This window comes from Salmo trutta, chromosome 7 (genome assembly GCF_901001165.1).
Source record: "Salmo trutta chromosome 7, fSalTru1.1, whole genome shotgun sequence".
In the NCBI taxonomy this organism is placed as follows: Eukaryota; Metazoa; Chordata; class Actinopteri; order Salmoniformes; family Salmonidae; genus Salmo; species Salmo trutta.
Genome location: NC_042963.1, coordinates 52138503 through 52159730, shown reverse-complemented (window position 1 = coordinate 52159730; position 21228 = coordinate 52138503). Strand labels below are relative to the sequence as shown.

The 21228-nt window shown below is 45.1% G+C and overlaps 1 protein-coding gene across 5 annotated transcripts in view; it reads right to left on the bottom strand.

Moving 5' to 3' along the window:
- The window catches only part of LOC115197661 (coiled-coil domain-containing protein 136), a 50952-nt gene that overhangs the window by 22973 nt on the left and 6751 nt on the right, over positions 1 to 21228 (bottom strand). For all 5 annotated transcript variants that reach the window (XR_003879038.1, XM_029759405.1, XM_029759403.1 and 2 more), the window contains exon 2: positions 2213 to 2355. Coding sequence is in view for 4 of the 5 variants with exons in the window: in XM_029759403.1 (XP_029615263.1) it covers positions 2213 to 2355 (143 nt within the window). In the remaining variant the exon portion in view is untranslated. The remainder of the gene's footprint in view (positions 1 to 2212; positions 2356 to 21228) is intronic.

Here is a 21228-nt window from a genome sequence, read left to right as displayed (position 1 = left end):
CTCCTCCTCCTCCTCTACCTCCACCTCCACCTCCTCCTCCTCCTCCTCCTCCTCCTCCTCCTCCTCTACCTCCTCCTCCTCCTCCTCTACCTCCTATACATCCTCCTCCTCCTCCTCCTCTTCCTCCTCCTCCTCCTCCTCCTCCTCTTCCTCCTCCTCCTCTTCCTCCTCCTCCTCCTCCTCCTCCTCCTCCTCTACCTCCTCCTCCTCCTCTACCTCCTCCTCCTCCTCCTCCTCCTCCTCCTCCCACCTCCTCCTCCTCCTCCTCCTCCTCCTCCTCCTCCTCTACCTCCTCCTCCTCTACCTCCTCCTCCTCTACCTCCTCCTCTACCTTCTCTACCTCCTCCTCCTCTACCTCCTCCTCCTCTACCTCCTCTACCTCCTCCTCCTCCACCTCCTCCTCCTCCTCCTCCTCCTCCTCTACCTCCTCCTCCTCCACCTCCTCCTCCTCCTCCTCCTCCTCCTCTACCTCCTCCTCTACCTCCTCCTCCTCTACCTCCTTCTCTACCTCCTCCTCCTCTACCTCCTCCTCCTCTACCTCCTCCTCCTCTACCTCCTCCTCCTCCTCTACCTCCTCCTCCTCTACCTCCTCCTCCTCCTCCTCTACCTCCTCCTCCTCTACCTCCTCCTCCTCCTCCTCTACCTCCTCCTCTATCTCCTCCTCCTCCTCTACCTCCACCTCCTCCTCCTCCTCCTCCTCCCCCTCCTCTACCTCCTCCTCCTCCTCCTCCTCTACCTCCTCCTCCTCCTCCTCCTCTTCCTCTTCCGCTTCCTCTTCCTCCTCCTCCTCCTCCTCTACCTCCTCTACCTCCTCCTCTATCTCCTCTACCTCCTCCTCCTCCTCCTCTACCTCCTCTACCTCCTCCTCTATCTCCTCTACCTCCTCCACCTCCTCCTCCTCCACCTCCTCTTCCTCCTCCTCCTCCTCTTCCTCCTCCTCCTCCTCCTCTACCTCCTCTACCTCCTCCTCCTCCTCTACCTCCTCTACCTCCTCTACCTCCTCTACCTCCTCCTCCTCCACCTCCTCCTCTTCCTCCTCCTCCTCCTCCTCCTCCTCCTCCTCCTCTACCTCCTCCTCCTCCTCCTCCTCCTCCTCCTCCTCCTCTCTCCTCCTCCTCCTCTACCTCCTCTTCTACCTCCTCCTCCTCTACCTCCTTCCTCTACCCCTCCTCCTCCTCTACCCTCCTCCTCTACCTCCTCCTCCTCCTCTACCTCCTCCTCCTCTACCTCCTCCTCCTCCTCCTCTACCTCCTCCTCCTCTACCTCTCCTCCTACCTCCTCCTCCTACCTCCTCCTCCTCCTCCTCTACCTCCTCCTCCTCTACCTCCTCCTCTACCTCCTCTACCTCCTCCTCCTCCTCCTCCTCCTCCTCCTCCTCCTCCTCCTCCTCCTCCTCTACCTCCTCCTCTACCCTCCTCCTCCTCTACCTCCTTCTCTACCTCCTCCTCCTTTTCTACCTCCTCCTCCTCTACCTCCTCCTCCTCTACCTTCCTTCCTCCTCCTCCTCTACCTCCTCCGCCTCTACTCCTCTCCCTCCTCTCTACCTCTACCTCCTCCTCCTCTACCTCCTCCTCCTCTACCTCCTCCTCCTCCTCCTCTACCTCCTCCTCCTCTACCTCCTCCTCTACCCTCCTCTACCTCCTCCTCTATCTCCTCCTCCTCCTCTACCTCCACCTCCTCTTCCTCCTCCTCCTCCCCCTCCTCCTCCTCCTCCTCCTCCCCCTCCTCCACCTCCTCCTCCTCCTCCTCCTCCCCCTCCTCCACCTCCTCCTCCTCCTCCTCCTCTACCTCCACCTCCCTCTTCCTCCTCCTCCTCCACCTCCTCCTCTTCCTCTTCCTCTTCCTCTTCCTCTTCCTCCTCCTCCTCCTCCTCCTCTTCCTCCTCCTCCTCCTCTTCCTCTTCCTCTTCCTCTTCCTCCTCCTCCTCCTCCTCCTCCTCCTCCTCCTCCTCTACCTCCTCTACCTCCTCTACCTCCTCCTCCTCCTCTACCTCCTCTACCTCCTCTACCTCCTCTACCTCCTCCTCTACCTCCTCCTCCTCTACCTCCTCCTCCTCCTCTACCTCCTCTACCTCCTCCTCCTCCTCTACCTCCTCCTCCTCCTCTACCTCCTCCTCCTCCTCCTCCTCTTCCTCCACCTCCTCCTCCTCTACCTCCTCCTCCTCCTCCTCCTCCTCCTCCTCTACCTCCTCCTCTACCTCCTCCTCCTCTACCTCCTCCTCCTCCTGATATCTGTCCATCATCTCCTTTTCGTTATTCTCCTCCAGTACTCCTCTCTCCTTGGCGGTGATCTCGTTGTCCATATTGGGGCTCAGGCTGGGGCTGCTATGTGGTTTCAGATCTTCACAGGGCTCATCTGAGAAGGAAAGAATACAGAATTATACCATGGTTAAAAACAGAATTATAGATGGTTCAAAACATATGGTCTACCATGGAAACACAACACATCTTCAGACCACTCTATAAATTCTTAAGTGCTTTTTAATTTAAGAGACAGTTTCCCAGACACAGATGGGACTAAAAAGCACTTTGAATGAAGAATCTCCATTGTTTTTTAGTCAGGGAGTATCTACAGGCTTAATCTAATCTTGCTCCTGGAAACCAGCCCCAAGGCTATTATCTTATGTTTACTTTCATAAAAACTGCTTCAGAGATGTCTCTGTGCCTGTGCAGCATACAAGAGCGCCATCTAGTGAAACTACTCATACAGTGCAACAGAAATCCATGGCTCAACGTCTGTTTTCACAGAACATGTAGTTTGTTCATACTGACACAAATTGTATAATACAGGAGGACAAATATTCATTTTGAATCATTAATGCATAATTTAAAAAAAATATCATAATTTGTTAATAACTATTTAACTAACCTTTACAAATGTGGGAGTTATGATTAATACCTTGTGAACAAACTTTGCAAATTCCATAAAACGTTTATTACTGAACGTTATTAGAATGTGGTTTTTGTTAAGAGTCTGGATGTAACATTGGTCAGGAAGAAATGTCATTATACAAGATAGAGCTCCAATGTAGTGTTCTTAGAACTCCAATGTAGTGTTCTTAGAGCTCCAATGTAGTGTTCTTAGAGCTGCAATGTAGTGCACTTAGAGCTCCAATATAGTGCTCTTAGAGCTCCAATGTAGTGCACTTAGAGCTCCAATGTAGTGCACTTAGAGCTCCAATGTAGTGCACTTAGAGCTCCAATGTAGTGCACTGACATTTACTAAACAAGACAACAAGTCAACCACTCAACCTGCTTACAAAGCTTTCTGAATACAAAGAAACAGTGGGATTTATAAATTCAGTCACATGGAATTAATTCACAAAGACATCCATCCATGTCAGCGTTGGAAACATTGTAGCCTAGCTAGCGAACATAGCTCAGAATTTCTCCCTCTCTCCAGAAGGTGGGGTTAGAGTATGCTACAGTCGTGGTTGTTTTGCTGCTCCGGAGACCCAAACATTGATCTTTTAATAAAAGCTCCGGTGATACAAGATAGCAAAACAGTGACATTCCTCCTTTTCTCTATGTATTGGACCTTCTTGTCTTCCTGCTTAAAGAAAAACATTCATTGAGCTAGTGATTGGCTACAGTCAGGACAGCGGAGAGATGGATGGAGGAAGGGAGGGAGGGAGGAAGGGAGGGAAGGAGGGTGGGTCAGCATGTCTAAGAAGTTACAGTGAGTCACCGCTCAGCGATGTGCCTCAGTATCATAACACCACACTGAAATAACACCCTGTTCACACACTGAAATAACACCACTCTGAAACTACTGTTCTGACTAGAGACACTGAAATGTGATAAAACACCACCAACTCACAACAGCTGTTCTTACCATCAACATTGTTTCAGTGAGCTACTGAACTAAGACCAACTTGAGGCAAACCCAAACGCTTAGAAATGAACGCTACCATGTCTACACATGGGGATTGTCCTTCAGACAACCTAGGATAGCCTATCAGGAAATAGGAATATTTATCACTACTACAGATTGACATTATCCTACACACACAAATGCACAAATGCACACACACACACACACACACACACACACACACACACACACACACACACACACACACACACACACACACACACACACACACACACACACACACACACACACACACACACACACACACACAGTATTAAAGCACTCCAATATTGAGAGAGAGAGAGAAAGAAAGAGAGAGAGAGAGAGAGAGAGAGAGAGAGAGAGAGAGATCGAGAAAGAGAGAGGAGAGATTCATACAGATGGGCACAAAACAGCACAGAAGAATACCAGAAAGCAACCTGTAACCAAAATATCCAAACACTCTTAGATAACTTTCTGGATACCATATTCACTCACAGTAAAGAAGGCATCAATCTAGCAGTAAAAAAACATCAACTATATATTCAGGCAAACGGCAAAAGAAGCACAATTGAAATTGATAAAAAAACTAAACAAAAAAGACCCCAGATGACAACTGGTTTGATGCAGATTGTAAAATTATAAGGAAAAAACTTAGAACATTATCCAACCAAAAGCACAGAGACCCAAATAATGGTGAATTACGCCTTCATTACTGTGAGACTTTGAAACTCTATAAACGTACACTCAGAACCAAAAAAGCACAGTACAACAGCAAGCAGCTGACACTAATTGAGGAGTCCATAAACACAAACAACTTCTGACAAAATTGGAAAAAACAAAAAAAATCTAAACAAGAAGAATTAGCGATACAAAATGGTGACATATGGACAACCCATTTTAAAACACTCTACGACATCGTTCAAATTGACCCAAACGCAGAACAACGCCAAACTCACGAGAAGTTGAATAGATTAGAAAAAGCTAGAAAGGACAATCAAAATTCATTGGACTCCACAATTACTGACCAGGAGCTCTATAAGAAACTTCATGCCCTCAAATTTAAAAAAGCATGCGGACCTGATGGCATCCTAAATGAGATGCTCAAACTCACTAGTGCAAAATTTCAATTGGCTATATTAAAACTGTTTAATTTGATCCTGAGTGTAGGTTATTTCCCTGACATCTGGAATCAAGGACTCATAACCCCAATCTTTAAGAACGGAGACAAATTTTACCCTAACAATTACAGAGGCATTTGTGTGAACAGTAACCTGTGGAAGGTTTTCTGTAGTATTATAAATGTAAGAGTTCTAAACTTCCTTAATAAGCACAATGTCTTGAGTAAAAGCCAACTTGGATTTATACCAAAACATCGCACGACTGATCATATTTACACCCTACACACCCTGACAGATAAACATGTCCACCAAAATAATACCAAAATATACGCTTGCTTTATCGACTTCCAAAAAGCATTTGATTCTATTTGGCATACAGGACTGTTCTACAAAGTTATTGAAAGTGGTGTAGGGGGTAAAACATATGACATAATTAAATCAATGTATACTGGCAATACGTCCAGCATTAAAATTGTCAAGAAAATAACAGAATTCTTTAACCAAGGGCGGGGCCTTCGCCAGGGTTGCAATCTGAGCCCTGCACTCTTCAATATTTACATCAACGAATTGGCCACTATTCTAGAAAAATCCTCAGCTCTTGGTGTTAGTCTCCACAATTCAGAGTTTAAATGCCTACTCTTCACAGATTACCTATGCCTGCTGTCACCCACAGCACATGGCCTACAGCAGAGCCTGGACCTGCTAGAGCAGTACTGCCAGACCTGGGCCCTGGCAGTAAACCCCCAAAATACTAAAATAATGATTTTCCAGAGAAGATCCAGATCTCAGGGAATTAGACCAAAGTTCTCAATTGGTACAAAATATATAGAGTACTGTACACACTACAATTACTTAGGTTTAAAAATAAGCTCAAAGGGCACCTTAATGAGGCAGTGAATGAACTGAGAGAGAAAGCATGCAAGGCATTCTACGCCATTAAAAAACTAATTCAAATTGAAATACATACAAATTTGGCTAAAACTAATTGAATGTGTCATTGAACCAATTGCACTTTATGGCAGCGAGGTGTGGGGTCCACTTGCAAAACAAGATTTCATCAAATGGGACAAACACCCCATTGAAACCCTGCATGCAGAGTTCTGTAAGATTTTCCTACATGTCTAGAGGAAAACTACAAACAATGCATGCAGGGCAGAATTAGGCCAATATCCACTAATAATAAAAACTAAAAAAAGAGCAATTAAGTTTTGGAAACATCTAAAATACAGTGACCCCCTCCCATATCATTACCAAGCCCTGCAATGCCAAGAGCTGAGCAAAGAAAAAAGTCCCCTCATCGAGCTGGTCCTGGGGCTGAGTTCACAAAATTGTTCTACTAACACACTGAAGCCTCAGGTTACCAGAACATCCAATCAATCAGAATAAACCAAATTACAACACAGTCAAAACAAAACTACATTTCTTATTGGGAAACACAAGCACAAGCACAAAGCAAAATGCAGTGCTATCTGGCCCTAAATTGACAGTACACCGTGGCTAACTATTTGACCATGGTTACTGATCAAAACCTTAGAAAAACCTTGACAAAGTACAGGCTCAGTGAGCACAGCCTTGCCATTGAGAAGGGTAGACACAGGAAAACCTGGCTCCCTGTAGAGGAAAGGTTGTGCAACCACTGTACAATGTATAGTTATTTTGACCCTTGGTTATTGTTGTTACAGTTTGATTCTTATTATTTTCATATTGTAAATTGAATTGAATTGAGAGCGAGAGAGAGAAAGAGAGAGAGAGAGAGAGAGAGAGATAGTAGAAGACAGGAGAAAGCAGCATGGGACAGAGAGTAAAACATTAACTAACAGATCTAGTTAATTGGTAGTGACGTTCACATGTTCTACAGCAGCCCAGAGGGCCCAATCTCACAGCTCAGGGGAAACATGTACAGCAATAACTGATTGAGGTAATTATTTATATGTCGTATACCCCTCATGACATGTTCCCTATACCATCACAGTAAGTATAGAGCTATACTACATTCATATTCATGTGACTTCACCGGAAGGCAAAAAAAAAATGTCCAACTTGTAATATTGTTCATGCATCTAAAAAAGTCTGTTAGCTTATTAAGGCCTGCAAGGGTTTTGGTGCATGTGCGTTGGGTGAGAGTGTCTCATTAAAGTTTGATGCCGTTGTAATGAGTTAGTAATGAAGAGGAGTAAAAGAGGAAGGAGAGAGAAAGCATATCCTGTCTGACTGGTACCTAGCTAGCTAAAATACGCTTGCTAAGAATTTATATATGAAACTAGGGCTATCCGATCACGAAATGTTGACATCGGAAGTTTACATACACCTTAGAAAAATACATTTAAACTCAGTTTTTCACAATTCCTGACATTTAATCTTAGTAAAAATGCCCTGTCTTAGGTCAGTAGGATCACCACTTTATTTTAAGAATGTGAAATGTCAGAATATTAGTTGAGAGAATGATTTATTTCAGCTTTTATTTCTTTCATCACATTCCCAGTGGGTCAGAAGTTTACATACACTCAATGAGTATTTGCTAGCATTGCCTTCAAATTGTTTAACTTGGGTCAAACGTTTTGGGTAGCCTTCCACAATAAGTTGCGTGAATTTTGGCCCATTCCTCCTGACAGAGCTGGTGTAACTGAGTCAGGTTTGTAGGCCTCCTTGCTCGCAAACGCTTTTTCAGTTCTGCCCACAAATTTTCCATAGGATTGAGGTCAGGGCTTTGTGATGGCCACTCCAATACCTTGACTTTGTTGTCCTTAAGCCACTTTGATACAACTTTGGAAGTATGCTTGGAGTTATTGTCCATTTGGAAGACCCATTTGCGACCAAGCTTTAACTTCCTGACTGATGCCTTGGGATGTTGCTTCAATATATCCACATAATTTTCCTTCCTCATGATGCCATCTATTTTGTGAAGTGCACCAGTCACTCCTGCAGCAAAGCACCCCCACAACATGATGCTGCCACCCCCATGCTTTACGGTTGTGATGGTGTTCTTCGGCTTGCAAACATCCTCCTATTTCCTAATAACATAACAATGGTCATTATGGCCAAACAGTTCTATGTTTGTTTCATCAGACCAGAGGACATTTCTCCAAAAATTACGATCTTTGTCCCCATGTGCAATTGTAAACCATAGTCTGGCTTTTTTATGGCGGTTTTGGAGCAGTGGCTTCTTCCTTGCTGAGCGGCCTTTCAGGTTATGTCGATATAGGACTCGTTTTACTGTGGATATAGATACTTTTGTACCTGTTTCCTCCAGTATCTTCATAAGGTCCTTTGCTGTTGTTCTGGGATTGATTTGCACTTTTCGCACCAAAGTACATTCATCTCTAGGAGACAGAACGCGTCTCCTTCCTGCGCGGTATGACAGCTGCGTGGTCCCATGATGTTTATACTTGCGTGCTATTGTTTGTACAGATGAACGTGGTACCTTCAGGCATTTGGAAATTGCTCCCAAGGATGAACCAGACTTGTGGAGGTCTACAATGTTTTTCTGAGGTCTTGGCTGATTTCTTTTGATTTTCCCATGTAGTCAAGCAAAGAGGCACTGAGTTTGAAGGTAGGCCTTGAAATACATCCACAGGTACACCTCCAATTGACTCAAATGATGTCAATTAACCTATCAGAAGCTTCTAAAGCCATGACATCATTTTCTGGAATTTTCCAAGCTGTTTAAAGGCACAGTCAACTTAGTGTATGTAAACTTCTGACCCATTGGAATTGTGATATGGTAAATTATAAGTGAAATAATCTGTCTGTAAACAATTGTTGGAAAAATTACTTGTGTCATGCACAAAGTAGATGTCCTAACCGACTTTCCAAAACTATAGTTTGTTGACAAGAAATGTGTGGAGTGGTTGAAAAATGAGTTTTAATGACTCCAACATAAGTGTATGTAAACTTCCGACTTCAACTATATTTCGACAATGTGCTTCTTATTAAAGGTAATTTCCAATGGAGCCCACATATGCAGTGTTAATCATGAATGGGGTTTCCGCAAACACGGGAACTTTACCTTTATTTAAATCTTGCATTGTGTACAAAGTGCGATGGGTTTGAATCACGGATTATCTCTTACATCGCATTAACTTCACAGCTAACTTCATTCACCCTGATCGTACAGCAAACCACACCACGTATTTAGTCTTCTGTTCACCATCTCTCATTTAGTTCCCATTGGGAATATACCACATTCAACTCCTACTGTATCCTATCAGTAATCACAAACAGGCCGTTCCCCCCAGCAGTCTTCCTAACACAGAAATAATGATGCGCGCATACACACACACACACACACACACACACACACACACACACACACACACACACACACACACACACACACACACACACACACACACACACACACACACACACAGCATTCCCCTCGACAGTCATCCGTACACATAACCAATTACATCACATCTCTCTTAAAAGCATACAGCACCTAAGGCATCAGTTGACAGCTAAACCCTACAGTAGTTCACTCATTCTAAGTAACAACACCTGAGACCCCTCATAGGCATGCTAGATAAATTCATTTTAGCAACACAGTGTGGTGCATTTAGTCACACTAGGGGACCCACACACACACACACACACACACACACACACACACACACACACACACACAAACACACAAACACACACACGTCTGCATGCACACAGGAAATAAAAACACACACGTCTGTCTGCATGCACACAGGAAATAAAAACACACACGTCTGTCTGCATGCACACAGGAAATAGCAACGCAATAAAAATAACAATAACGAGGCTATATACAAGGAGTACCGGTACCGAGTCAATGTGCAGGGGTACGAGGAAGTTGAGGTAGTTGAGGTAACATGTAGGTAAGGGTAAAAGTGACAAGGCAATCAGGATATATAATAAACAGAGTAACAGCAGTGTATGTGAAGAGTGTGAAAGAGTGTGTGTGTGTGTGTGTGTGTGTGTGTGTGTGTGTGTGTGTGTGTGTGTGTGTGTGTGTGTGTGTGTGTGTGTGTGTGTGTGTGTGTGTGTATGTGTAAGCGCACAGCTATATGTTGATAATGTCTCTTCTAGCTATATGTTTATAATGTGTCTTCTAGCTATATGTTTATAATGTGTTTCTTCTAGCTATATGTTTATAATGTCTCTTCTAGCTATATGTTTATAATGTCTCTTCTAGCTATATGTTTATAATGTCTCTTCTAGCTACATGTTTATAATGTCTCTTCTAGCTATATGTTTATAATGTCTCTTCTAGCTATATGTTTATAATGTGTGTCTTCTAGCTATATGTTTATAATGTCTCTTCTAGCTATATGTTTATAATGTGTCTTCGAGCTATATGTTTATAATGTGTCTCTTCTAGCTATATGTTTATAATGTGTCTTCTAGCTATATGTTTATAATGTGTCTTCTAGATATATGTTTATAATGTGTCTTCTAGCTATATGTTTATAATGTGTCTTCTAGCTATATGTTTATAATGTGTCTTCGAGCTATATGTTTATAATGTGTCTCTTCTAGCTATATGTTTATAATGTGTCTTCTAGATATATGTTTATAATGTCTCTTCTAGCTATATGTTTATAATGTGTGTCTTCTAGCTATATGTTTATAATGTGTCTTCTAGCTATATGTTTATAATGTGTCTCTTCTAGCTATATGTTGATAATGTCTCTTCTAGCTATATGTTTATAATGTCTCTTCTAGATATATGTTGATAATGTATCTTCTAGCTATATGTTTATAATGTGTCTTCTAGCTATATGTTTATAATGTGTCTTCTAGCTATATGTTTATAATGTGTCTTCTAGCTATATGTTTATAATGTGTCTTCTAGCTATATGTTTATAATGTGTCTCTTCTAGCTATATGTTTATAATGTCTCTTCTAGCTATATGTTTATAATGTGTGTCTTCTAGCTATATGTTTATAATGTGTCTTCTAGCTATATGTTTATAATGTGTCTCTTCTAGCTATATGTTTATAATGTGTCTCTTCTAGCTATATGTTTATAATGTCTCTTCTAGCTATATGTTTATAATGTGTCTCTTCTAGCTATATGTTTATAATGTGTTTCTGTGTATGTTTATAATGTGTTTCTGTGTATGTACAGTATGTGCGTATGCCATGGATACATCTTTGTGGCATCTATGCGTAGGATGATATTAATTATTCACACCGCCCCTGATCTGAAGCCTCCTCTCTCCTCTTTCTCTCCACGCACACAAACACACACAAACACACACAAACACACACAAACACACACAAACACACACAAACACACACAAACACACACGCTCCCGTGACTCTGCTTTGAAGCTTTCTCTCTATCTTTCTCTTTCTTTCTTGCTTTCTCTCTCTCTCTCTCTCTCTCTCTCTCGCTCTCTGTCTCTCTCTCTCTGCTGTCTCTCTCTGCTGTCTCTCTCTTATCTACTCTGCCCGCCTAGCACTACAGGAGCAGGCTCCCACAGCAGTAGCACACAGTATAGAGAGAGATGGAGAGGAGAGAGAGAGAGAGAGAGAGCTGTGGGAAGGAGGCAGGGAGGGAGAGGTGAGAGAGATTGAGGGAGTGAGGGAGAGAGAGAATGAGAGTGACAGCCCTTTCTTTCCTCTCTCTCTCTCTCTCTCCACTCTCCTCTCTCTTTCACTCTCTCCTCTCACCTCCTCTCTCTCTCGTCTTTTTGCATCAAAACCACAGAGAAAGGTGAAGTGATACTCCTGTATCATCTCCATGGCGACTCCCCCCTGCCACCTCCACCACCATTGAGCCTAGTCTAGAGTGGACGGAATTATGCAATGTTCATATGCTGTTCATATGCTGTTTCCTGGATAAAAATGTTCATTCTTCATCTCGTCTCCCCTGAGTGGTGCCCAGGTGTGCTCGATTCGTTGCCCCTGGTGACCAATCTGCGTCAGCTGCAACATGTTTCCTCAGACCCATATTGTTCGTTAGGTCAACATCATAGGAGAGGCAGATCACTTCAAACATAGAGGCTTCTCAGTTGAAACGGAGAGAGAGGCTTCTCAGTTGAAATGGAGAGAGAAAGAGAGAGAGAGAGAGAGAGAGAGAGAGAGAGAGAGAATGGAGAGAGAGAGTGACCAGAGAGAGCGAGAGAGAGAGAGAGAATGGAGAGAGAGAGGGTACAGAGAGAGCGAGAGAGAGAGAGAGAGAGAGAGAGAGAGAGAGAGAATGGAGAGAGGGAGAGAGGGTACAGAGAGAGCGAGAGAGAGCACAAGAGGGGCTGATGTGTTTACAGATATATTCCTGACGGGTCGCCCCCAGGTGGTGAGGGTAGGAAACAACATCTCCTCTTCGCTGATCCTCAACACTGGGGCTCCACAAGGGTGCGTGCTCAGCCCCCTCCTGTGCTCCCTGTTCACCCATGACTGTGTGGCCATGCACGCCTCCAACTCTATCATCAAGTTTGCAGACGACACAACAGTAGTAGGCTTGATTGCCAACAATGATGAGACGGCCTACATGGAGGAGGTGTGGGCTCTGGGAGTGTGGTGCCTGGAAAATAACCTCTTACTCAATGTAAACAAAAGTAAGGAGATGATCGTGGACTTCAGGAAACAACAGAGTGAGCACCTCCCTATCCACATTGGTGGACCGCAGTGGAGAAGGTGGAAAGTTTCAAGATCCTCGACGTACACATCACTGACAAACTAAAATGGTCCACCCACACAGACAGCGTGGTGAAGAAGGACCAACAGCGCCTCTTCAACCTCAGGAGGCTAAAGGAATTTGGCTTAACACCTAAATCCCTCACAAACTTTTACAGATGCACAATTGAGAGCATCCTGTCAGGCTGTATCATCGCCTGGTACGGCCACTGCACCGCCCACAACCGCAAAGCTCTCCAGAGGGTGGTGCGGTCTGCCGAACACATTACCGGGGGCAAACTTCCCGCCCTCCTGGACACCTACACCACCCGATGCCAAAGGAAGGCCAAAAAGATCATCAAGGACATCAACCACCCGAGCCACTGCCTGTTCACCCCGCTATCATCCAGAAGGTGAGGTCAGTACAGGTGCATCAAAGCTGGGACAGAGAGACTGAAAAACGGCTTCTATCTCAAGGCCATCAGACTGCTAAACAGCCATCACTAGCACATCCTAATAACATAGATTAGGAATCACTGGGCCACTTTTAGAAATGGATCACTAGCCACTTTAATAATGTTTCTGTATCTAGCATTACTCATCTCATATGTATAAACTGCACTCCACACTATTCTTCGGTATCTTAGTCACTTTTAAGTTGTGTTTACATATTGCATCACCCATTTCATATGTATATACTGTATTGTATTCTATACTACACCACTGACTGTTAAATAGCCATCACCAATTTGTAAGTCGCTCTGGATAAGAGTGTCTGCTAAATGACGTAAATGTAAATGTAAATCACTAGTACATCAGAGGCTGCTTATTTACGTAAAAATCATACAATGTGATTTTCTGGATTTTTGTTTTAGATTCCGTCTCTCACAGTTGAAGTGTAACTATGATAAAAATTACAGACCTCTACATGCTTTGTAAGTAGGAAAACCTGCAAAATCGGCAGTGTATCAAATACTTGTTCTCCCCACTGTATGTATAAACTGTACTCTATACTATTTTACGGTATCTTAGTCACTTTAATTGTGTGTAAATATTGCAGCACCCATCTCACATGTATATACTGTACTCTATACTAAGCCACTGTATCTTAGTCCAATGTCGCTCTGACATATATGTATATATTCCTAATCCATTCATTACTTAGATTTACGTGTATTTTGGGTATATGTTGTGAAACTGTTAGATTTTACTCGTTAGATATTACTGCACTGTCGGAACTAGAAGCACAAGCATTTCACTACACCCGCAACAACATCTGCTAAGCACGTGTACGTGACCAATAAATTTGATTTGATTTGAAAGAGAGCGAGAGAGAGAGAGAGAAAGAGAGACCCGAGAGAACGATAACTAATGTTACAGAGTCTTATGAGGTAATGTCATTGCCACTGCGTTTTTTATTCAAGTCACTCAAACCCCAGAGGAAAGAAAGATAGGGGAACAAAAGCCACGCGGAGTAAGAGTTGGAATGATTTAATGAGTCTCTGTGTTATTTAAACGGACAATCCGTGTCTGCTCTTTTACAGGGAACCTGGGAAAGTAGGTCAGAGGAATAGAAATATTGCAGAATAGGCCTCATTATTTGAGGATGCATAAAAGTGTGTGTAGGGGTGTGTGTGTGTGTGTGTGTGTGTGTGTGTGTGTGTGTGTGTGTGTGTGTGTGTGTGTGTGTTGCTTGCTTGCGTGTATACGCAGCAACATCTCACGGTTTTACCAATTTCACTTCTGATTCTGCCGTTTATTCACGTTTCTCCAAGTGTCAAATTTCAAAGTGTTTTTGATACCCTGTTACACATCAACCACCCCATACACTTCACCCATCCACCACCTCATACACATCAACCATCCACCACCCTATACACATCACCCATCCACCACCCCATACACATCAACCATCCACCACCCCCATACACATAAACCATCCACCACCCCATACACATCAACCATCCACCACCTCATACACATCACCCATCCACCACCCCATACACATCAACCATCCACCACCCCCATAAACATAAACCATCCACCACCCCCATACACATCACCCATCCACCACCCCATACACATCAACCATCCACCACCCCCATACACATCACCCATCCACCACCCCCATACACATCAACCATCCACCACCCCCATACACATACACCATCCACCACCCCATACACATCAACCATCCACCACCTCATACGCATCAACCATCCACCACCCCATACACATAAACCATCCACCCCCCCATACACATCAACCACCCCATACACATCAACCATCCACCACCCCATACACATCACCCATCCACCACCCCATACACATCACCCATCCACCACCCCCATACACATCAACCATCCACCACCCATACACATCACCCATCCACCACCCCCATACACATCACCCATCCACCACCCCCATACACATCAACCATCCACCACCCCCATACACATCAACCATCCACCACCCCCATACACATCAACCATCCACCACCCCCATACACATCACCCATCCACCACCCCCATACATATCCACCACCCCCATACACATCAACCATCCACCACCCCCATACACATCCACCACCCCATACACATCACCCATCCACCACCCCATACACATCACCCATCCACCACCCCATACACATCACCCATCCACCACCCCCATACACATCAACCATCCACCACCCCCATACACATCAACCATCCACCACCCCCATACACATCAACCATCCACCACCCCATACACATCAACCATCCACCACCCCCATACACATCAACCATCCACCGCCCCCATACACATCACCCATCCACCACCCCCATACACATAAACCATCCACCACCCCCATACACATCAACCATCCACCACCCCATACACATCAACCATCCACCACCCCCATACACATAAACCATCCACCACCCCCATACATATCCACCACCCCCATACACGTAAACCATCCACCACCCCCATACATATCCACCACCCCCCATACACATCAACCATCCACCACCCCATACACATCAACCATCCACCACCCCCATACATATCCACCACCCCCATACACATCAACCATCCACCACCCCATACACATCCACCACCCCCACCTCATACACATCAACCATCCACCACCCCATACACATCAACCATCCACCACCCCCATACACATAAACCATCCACCACCCCCATACATATCCACCACCCCCATACACATCAACCATCCACCACCCCCATACACATCAACCATCCACCACCTCATACACATCAACCATCCACCACTCCCATACACATCAACCATCCACCACCCCCATACACATAAACCATCCACCACCCCCATACATATCCACCACCCCCCATACACATAAACCATCCACCACCCCATACACATCACCCATCCACCACCCCCATACACATCACCCATCCACCACCCCATACACATCAACCATCCACCACCCCCCATACACATCAACCATCCACCACCCCCATACACATCACCCATCCACCACCCCATACACATCACCCATCCACCACCCCCATACACATCACCCATCCACCACCCCCATACACATCACCCATCCACCACCCCCATACACATCAACCATCCACCACCCGCTACACATCAACCATCCACCACCCCCATACACATAAACCATCCACCACCCCATACACATCACCCATCCACCACCCCCATACACATCACCCATCCACCCCCCCATACACATCAACCATCCACCACCCCCATACACATCACCCATCCACCACCCCATCAACCATCCACCACCCCCATCAACCATCCACCACCCCGCTACACATCACCCATCCACCACCCCGCTACACATCACCCATCCACCACCCACATCAACCATCCACCACCCCACCATACATCAACCATCCACCACCCCGCCATACATCAACCATCCACCACCCCCATACACATCAACCATCCACCACCCCATACACATCAACCATCCACCACCCCCATCACCCATCCACCACCCCATACACATCACCCATCCACCACCCCCATACACATCAACCATCCACCACCCCATACACATTAACCATCCTCCACCCCGCCACACATCAGCCTAGCAAAACCCAAGCCAACTTGATGGTATTAGTGCTCACTGTTGCCCCTAGTGGCCTGTTTTGAAGGCTTTTCCCGACGACCTCAGGAAATGGACAGACGTCTAATTTCCAAGTCAATCTTGAGCGATCTGACTGTGTCTATGTGTGTGTGTGTGTGTCTTTTCTATTCATCTGTTCTGCAGGTATGTGAAAAGCAGAGAGAACAAAGCAGAGATGTGGGAATACACGCTTTGATCAGAAATCAGCAGCTCCCAGTCACCTTTCTCTAGCTCTACTTCCTTTAATTGTGGGGGAGTTAGGGAGTACCATTACATAAAAGCTGCCAAACATTTTAAATGAAGGACTGCAATGACACAGTAAAAGAAGAAAGAGAAAGATACAGAGAGAAAGAGAGAGAGAGAGAGAGCAAAAGAGAGAGATAGAGATAGAGCGAGAGAGAGAGAAAGAGAGAGAGAGAGAGACAGAGCGAGAGAGAAAGAGAAGAGAGAGAGAGAGAACAGAGAGAGAGAGAGAGAGAGAGAGAGAGAGAGAGAGAGAGAGAGAGAGACAGAGAGAGAGAGAGAAAGAGAAAGAGAGAGAGGAGAGATAGAGAGAGAATGACGAGGGCAAGATGACAAAAAGTCTTAAGCACCACAGACACCACATCGAATGTTCATCTGCCTTTCGTCTGCTGGTCGTTTGGTGTGCTGTGTTTTAAGGACCACCCTCTCCCTGGTGGATGTCTGACTACCGAACGATTCTACATGTAAAATCAGTTTGCACTCAATTTGCAAATTACGGCAAAGGCACTTTGTTCAGAGGTGCTAAGTACTCTCGGCTGGCAAACGCTATTGGTGTGCCTGATCCTTTAAATCAAAATCAAATCCTATTTTATTTTTCACTTGCCTCATAAACAATAGGTGTAGACTAACAGTGAAATGTTTACTTACGGGGCCCTTCCCAAAAATACAGAGCAAAACAAAATAGAGAAATAATAGAAAAATAATAACACTTAATAATACAATTAATAACAAATACACACGAGCCAGTTCTCCACAATTAAGGTGCCACCAACCTACTATATGTACATACAGTGGGGGAAAAAAGTATTTGATCCCCTGCTGATTTTGTAAGTTTGCCCACTGACAAAGAAAGGATCAGTCTATAATTTGAATCGTAGGTTTATTGGAACAGTGAGAGACAGAATAACAACAAAAATATCCAGAAAAATGCATGTCAAAAATGTTATAAATTGATTTGCATTTTAATGAGGGAAATAAGTATTTGACCCCCTCTCAATCAGAAAGATTTCTGGCTCCCAGGTGTCTTTTATTCAGGTAACAAGCTAAGATTAGGAGCACACTCTTAAAGGGAGTGCTCCTAACCGCAGCTTGTTACCTGTAAAAAAGACACCTGTCCACAGAAGCAATCAATCAATCAGATTCCAAACTCTCCACCATGGCCAAGACCAAAGAGCTCTCCAAGGATGTCAGGGACCAGATTGTAGACCTACACAAGGCTGGAATGGGCTACAAGACCATTGCCAAGCAGCTTGTGAGAAGGTGACAACATTTGGTGTGATTATTCGCAAATGGAAGAAATTGCAATGATCATGAGAACGGTGAGGAATCAGCCCAGAACTACACGGGAGGATCTTGCCAATGATCTCAAGGCAGCTGGGACCATAGTCACCAAGAAAACAATTGGTAACACACTACGCCGTGAAGGACTGAAATCCTGCAGCGCCCGCAAGGTCCCCCTGCTCAAGAATACATATACATGCCCGTCTGAAGTTTGCCAATGAACATCTGAATGACTCAGAGGACAGCTGGTGAAAGTGTTGTGGTCAGATGAGACCGAAATGGAGCTCTTTGACATCAACTCAACTCGCCGTGTTTGGAGGAGGAGGAATGCTGCCTATGACCCCAAGAACACCATCTCCACCGTCAAACATGGAGGTGGAAACATTATGCTTTGGGGGTGTTTTTCTGCTAAGGGGACATGACAACTTCACCGCATCAAAGGGATGATGGATGGGGCCATGTACCGTCAAATCTTGGGTGAGTACCTCCTTCCCTCAGCCAGGGCATTGAAAATGGGTCGTGGATGGGTATTCCAGCATGACAATGACCCAAAACACACGGCCAAGGCAACAAAGGAGTGGCTCAAGAAGAAGCACATTAAGGTCCTGGAGTGGCCTAGCCAGTCTCCAGACCTTAATCCCATAGGAAATCTGTGGAGGGAGCTGAAGGTTCGAGTTGCCATACGTCAGCCTCGAAACCTTAATGACTTGGAGAAGATCTGCAAAGAGGAGTGGGACAAAATCCCTCCTGAGATGTGCGTAAACCTGGTGGCCAACTACAAGAAACGTCTGACCTCTGTGATTGCCAACAAGGGTTTTGCCACCAAGTACTTAGTCATGTTTGCAGAGGGGTCAAATACTTATTTCCCTCATTAAAATGCAAATAATTTTATAACATTTTTGACATGCGTTTTTCTGGATTTTGTTGTTGTTATTCTGTCTCTCACTGTTCAAATTAACCTACTATTAAAATTATAGACTGATAATTTCTTTGTAAGTGGGCAAACGTACAAAATCAGCAGGGGATCAAATTCTTTTTTCCCCCACTGTATAGGTAAGGAAATCAAAAAAGTTAGTGCAACAAACATTCAATGCAGAGAGTCCGGGTAGCTGTTTGGTTAACTACTTAATAAACTATTTAGCAGTCTTTTGACTATGGGGTAGAAGTTGTTCAGGGTCTTGTTTGTTCCAGACTTGGTACATAGGTACCACTTGCTGTGCGGTAGCAGAGAGAACATTGTTTGTTGACGTTAGGTGGCTGGAGTCTTTGACAATTTTTTGGGCCTTCCTCTGATACCGCCTTGTATAGAGGTCCTGGATGGCATGGAGCTCAGCCCCAGTGATGTACTGGGCTGTACGCATTACCCTCTGTAGCGCCTTGCGGTCGGATGCCAAGCAGTTGCCATACCAAGCGGGGATGCAGCCAGTCAAAATGCTTTCAATTGTGCAGCAGTATATCTTTTTCAGGATCTGACGGTCCATGTCAAATTTTCAGTCTTCTGAGGGGGAAGAGGCGTTGGTGTGTGTGGACCATGATAGATCATTAGTGATGTGGACACAGAGGAACTTGAAGCTCTCGACCCGCTCCACTTCAGCCCCATAGATGTGAATGGGGGTGTGCTCGGCCCTCTGTTTCCTGTAGTCCACGATCAGATCCTTTGTCTTGCTGACGTTAAGGGAGAAGTCGCTGTCCTGGAACCACTCTGCCAGGTAACTGACCTCCTCCCTATAGACTGTCTCATCGTCACCGGTGATCAGGCCCACCACCGCCGTGTCGTCAGCAAACGTAATGATGGTGTTGGAGTCATACGAGGCCATGCAGTCGTGAGTGAACAGGGAGTACAGGAGGGGATTAAGCATACACCGCTGAGGAGCCCCCATGATGAGGTTCAGTGCGGTGGATGTGTTGTTGCCTAGCCTCACCACCTGGGGGCGGCCCATCAGGAATTCCAGGATCCAGTTGCAGAGAGAGGTGTTCAGTCCCAGGGTCCTGAGCTTAGTGATGAGCTTGGAGGGCACTATGGTTTTGAACGCTGAGCTGTAGTCAAAGACCACCATTCTCACATAGCCTTCCCTGTAGCTCAGTTGGTAGACCATGGTGTTTGCAACGCATGGTGTTTGCAACGCCAGGGTTGTGGGTTCGTATTCCCACGGGGAGCCAGCACAGAAGAAAAAAAATGAAATGAATGAAATGTATGCATTCACTAATGTAAGTCGCTCTGGATAAGAGCGTCTGCTAAATGTAAAAAATGTGTTCCTCTTGTCCAGTTGGGAGATGGCAGTGTGAAGTGCAATAAAGACAGCATCATCTGTGGATCTGTTGGGGTGGTATGCGAATTAGAGTGGGTCCATGGTGTCTGGGATGATGGTGTTGATTTTAGCCATGACCAGCCTTTAAAAAAAAATGTATTGCTACACATAGGTTACCTTGGCGTTCTTGGGCACAGGGTCTATGGTGGTCTGCTTGAAACATGTACAGTAGGTATTACAGACTGGGTCAGGTAGGTTGAAAATGTAAATGAAGACACTTGCAAGCTGGTCAGCGCATGCTCTGAGTACGAATCCTGGTAATATGTTTGGCCCTGTGACTTTGCGAACATTAACCTGTTTAAAGGTCGTACTCAAATCAAATCAAATCCAAATGTATTTGTCAGTGTTCATAGTGGGATTTCTTATAAGCATCCAGATAAGTGTTCCGTTCCTTGAAAGCGGTAGCTCTACCCTTTAGCTAGCAGATGTTGCCTGTAATCCATGTCTTCTGGTTGGGGTATGTACGTGTAGTCACTGTGGGGATGACGTCATCAATGCACTTGTTAATGAAGCCTGTTACTGATACGGTAAACTCCTCAATGCCATCGGATGAATCCTGGAACATTTTCCAGTCTGTGCTAGCGAAACAGTCCTCTAGCTTACCATCCGCTTCATCGGACTACTTTCGTATTGAACGCATCACTGATACTTCCTGTTTTAATTTTTTGGCTGTAGGCGGGAATCGGGAGGATAGAGCTATGGCCA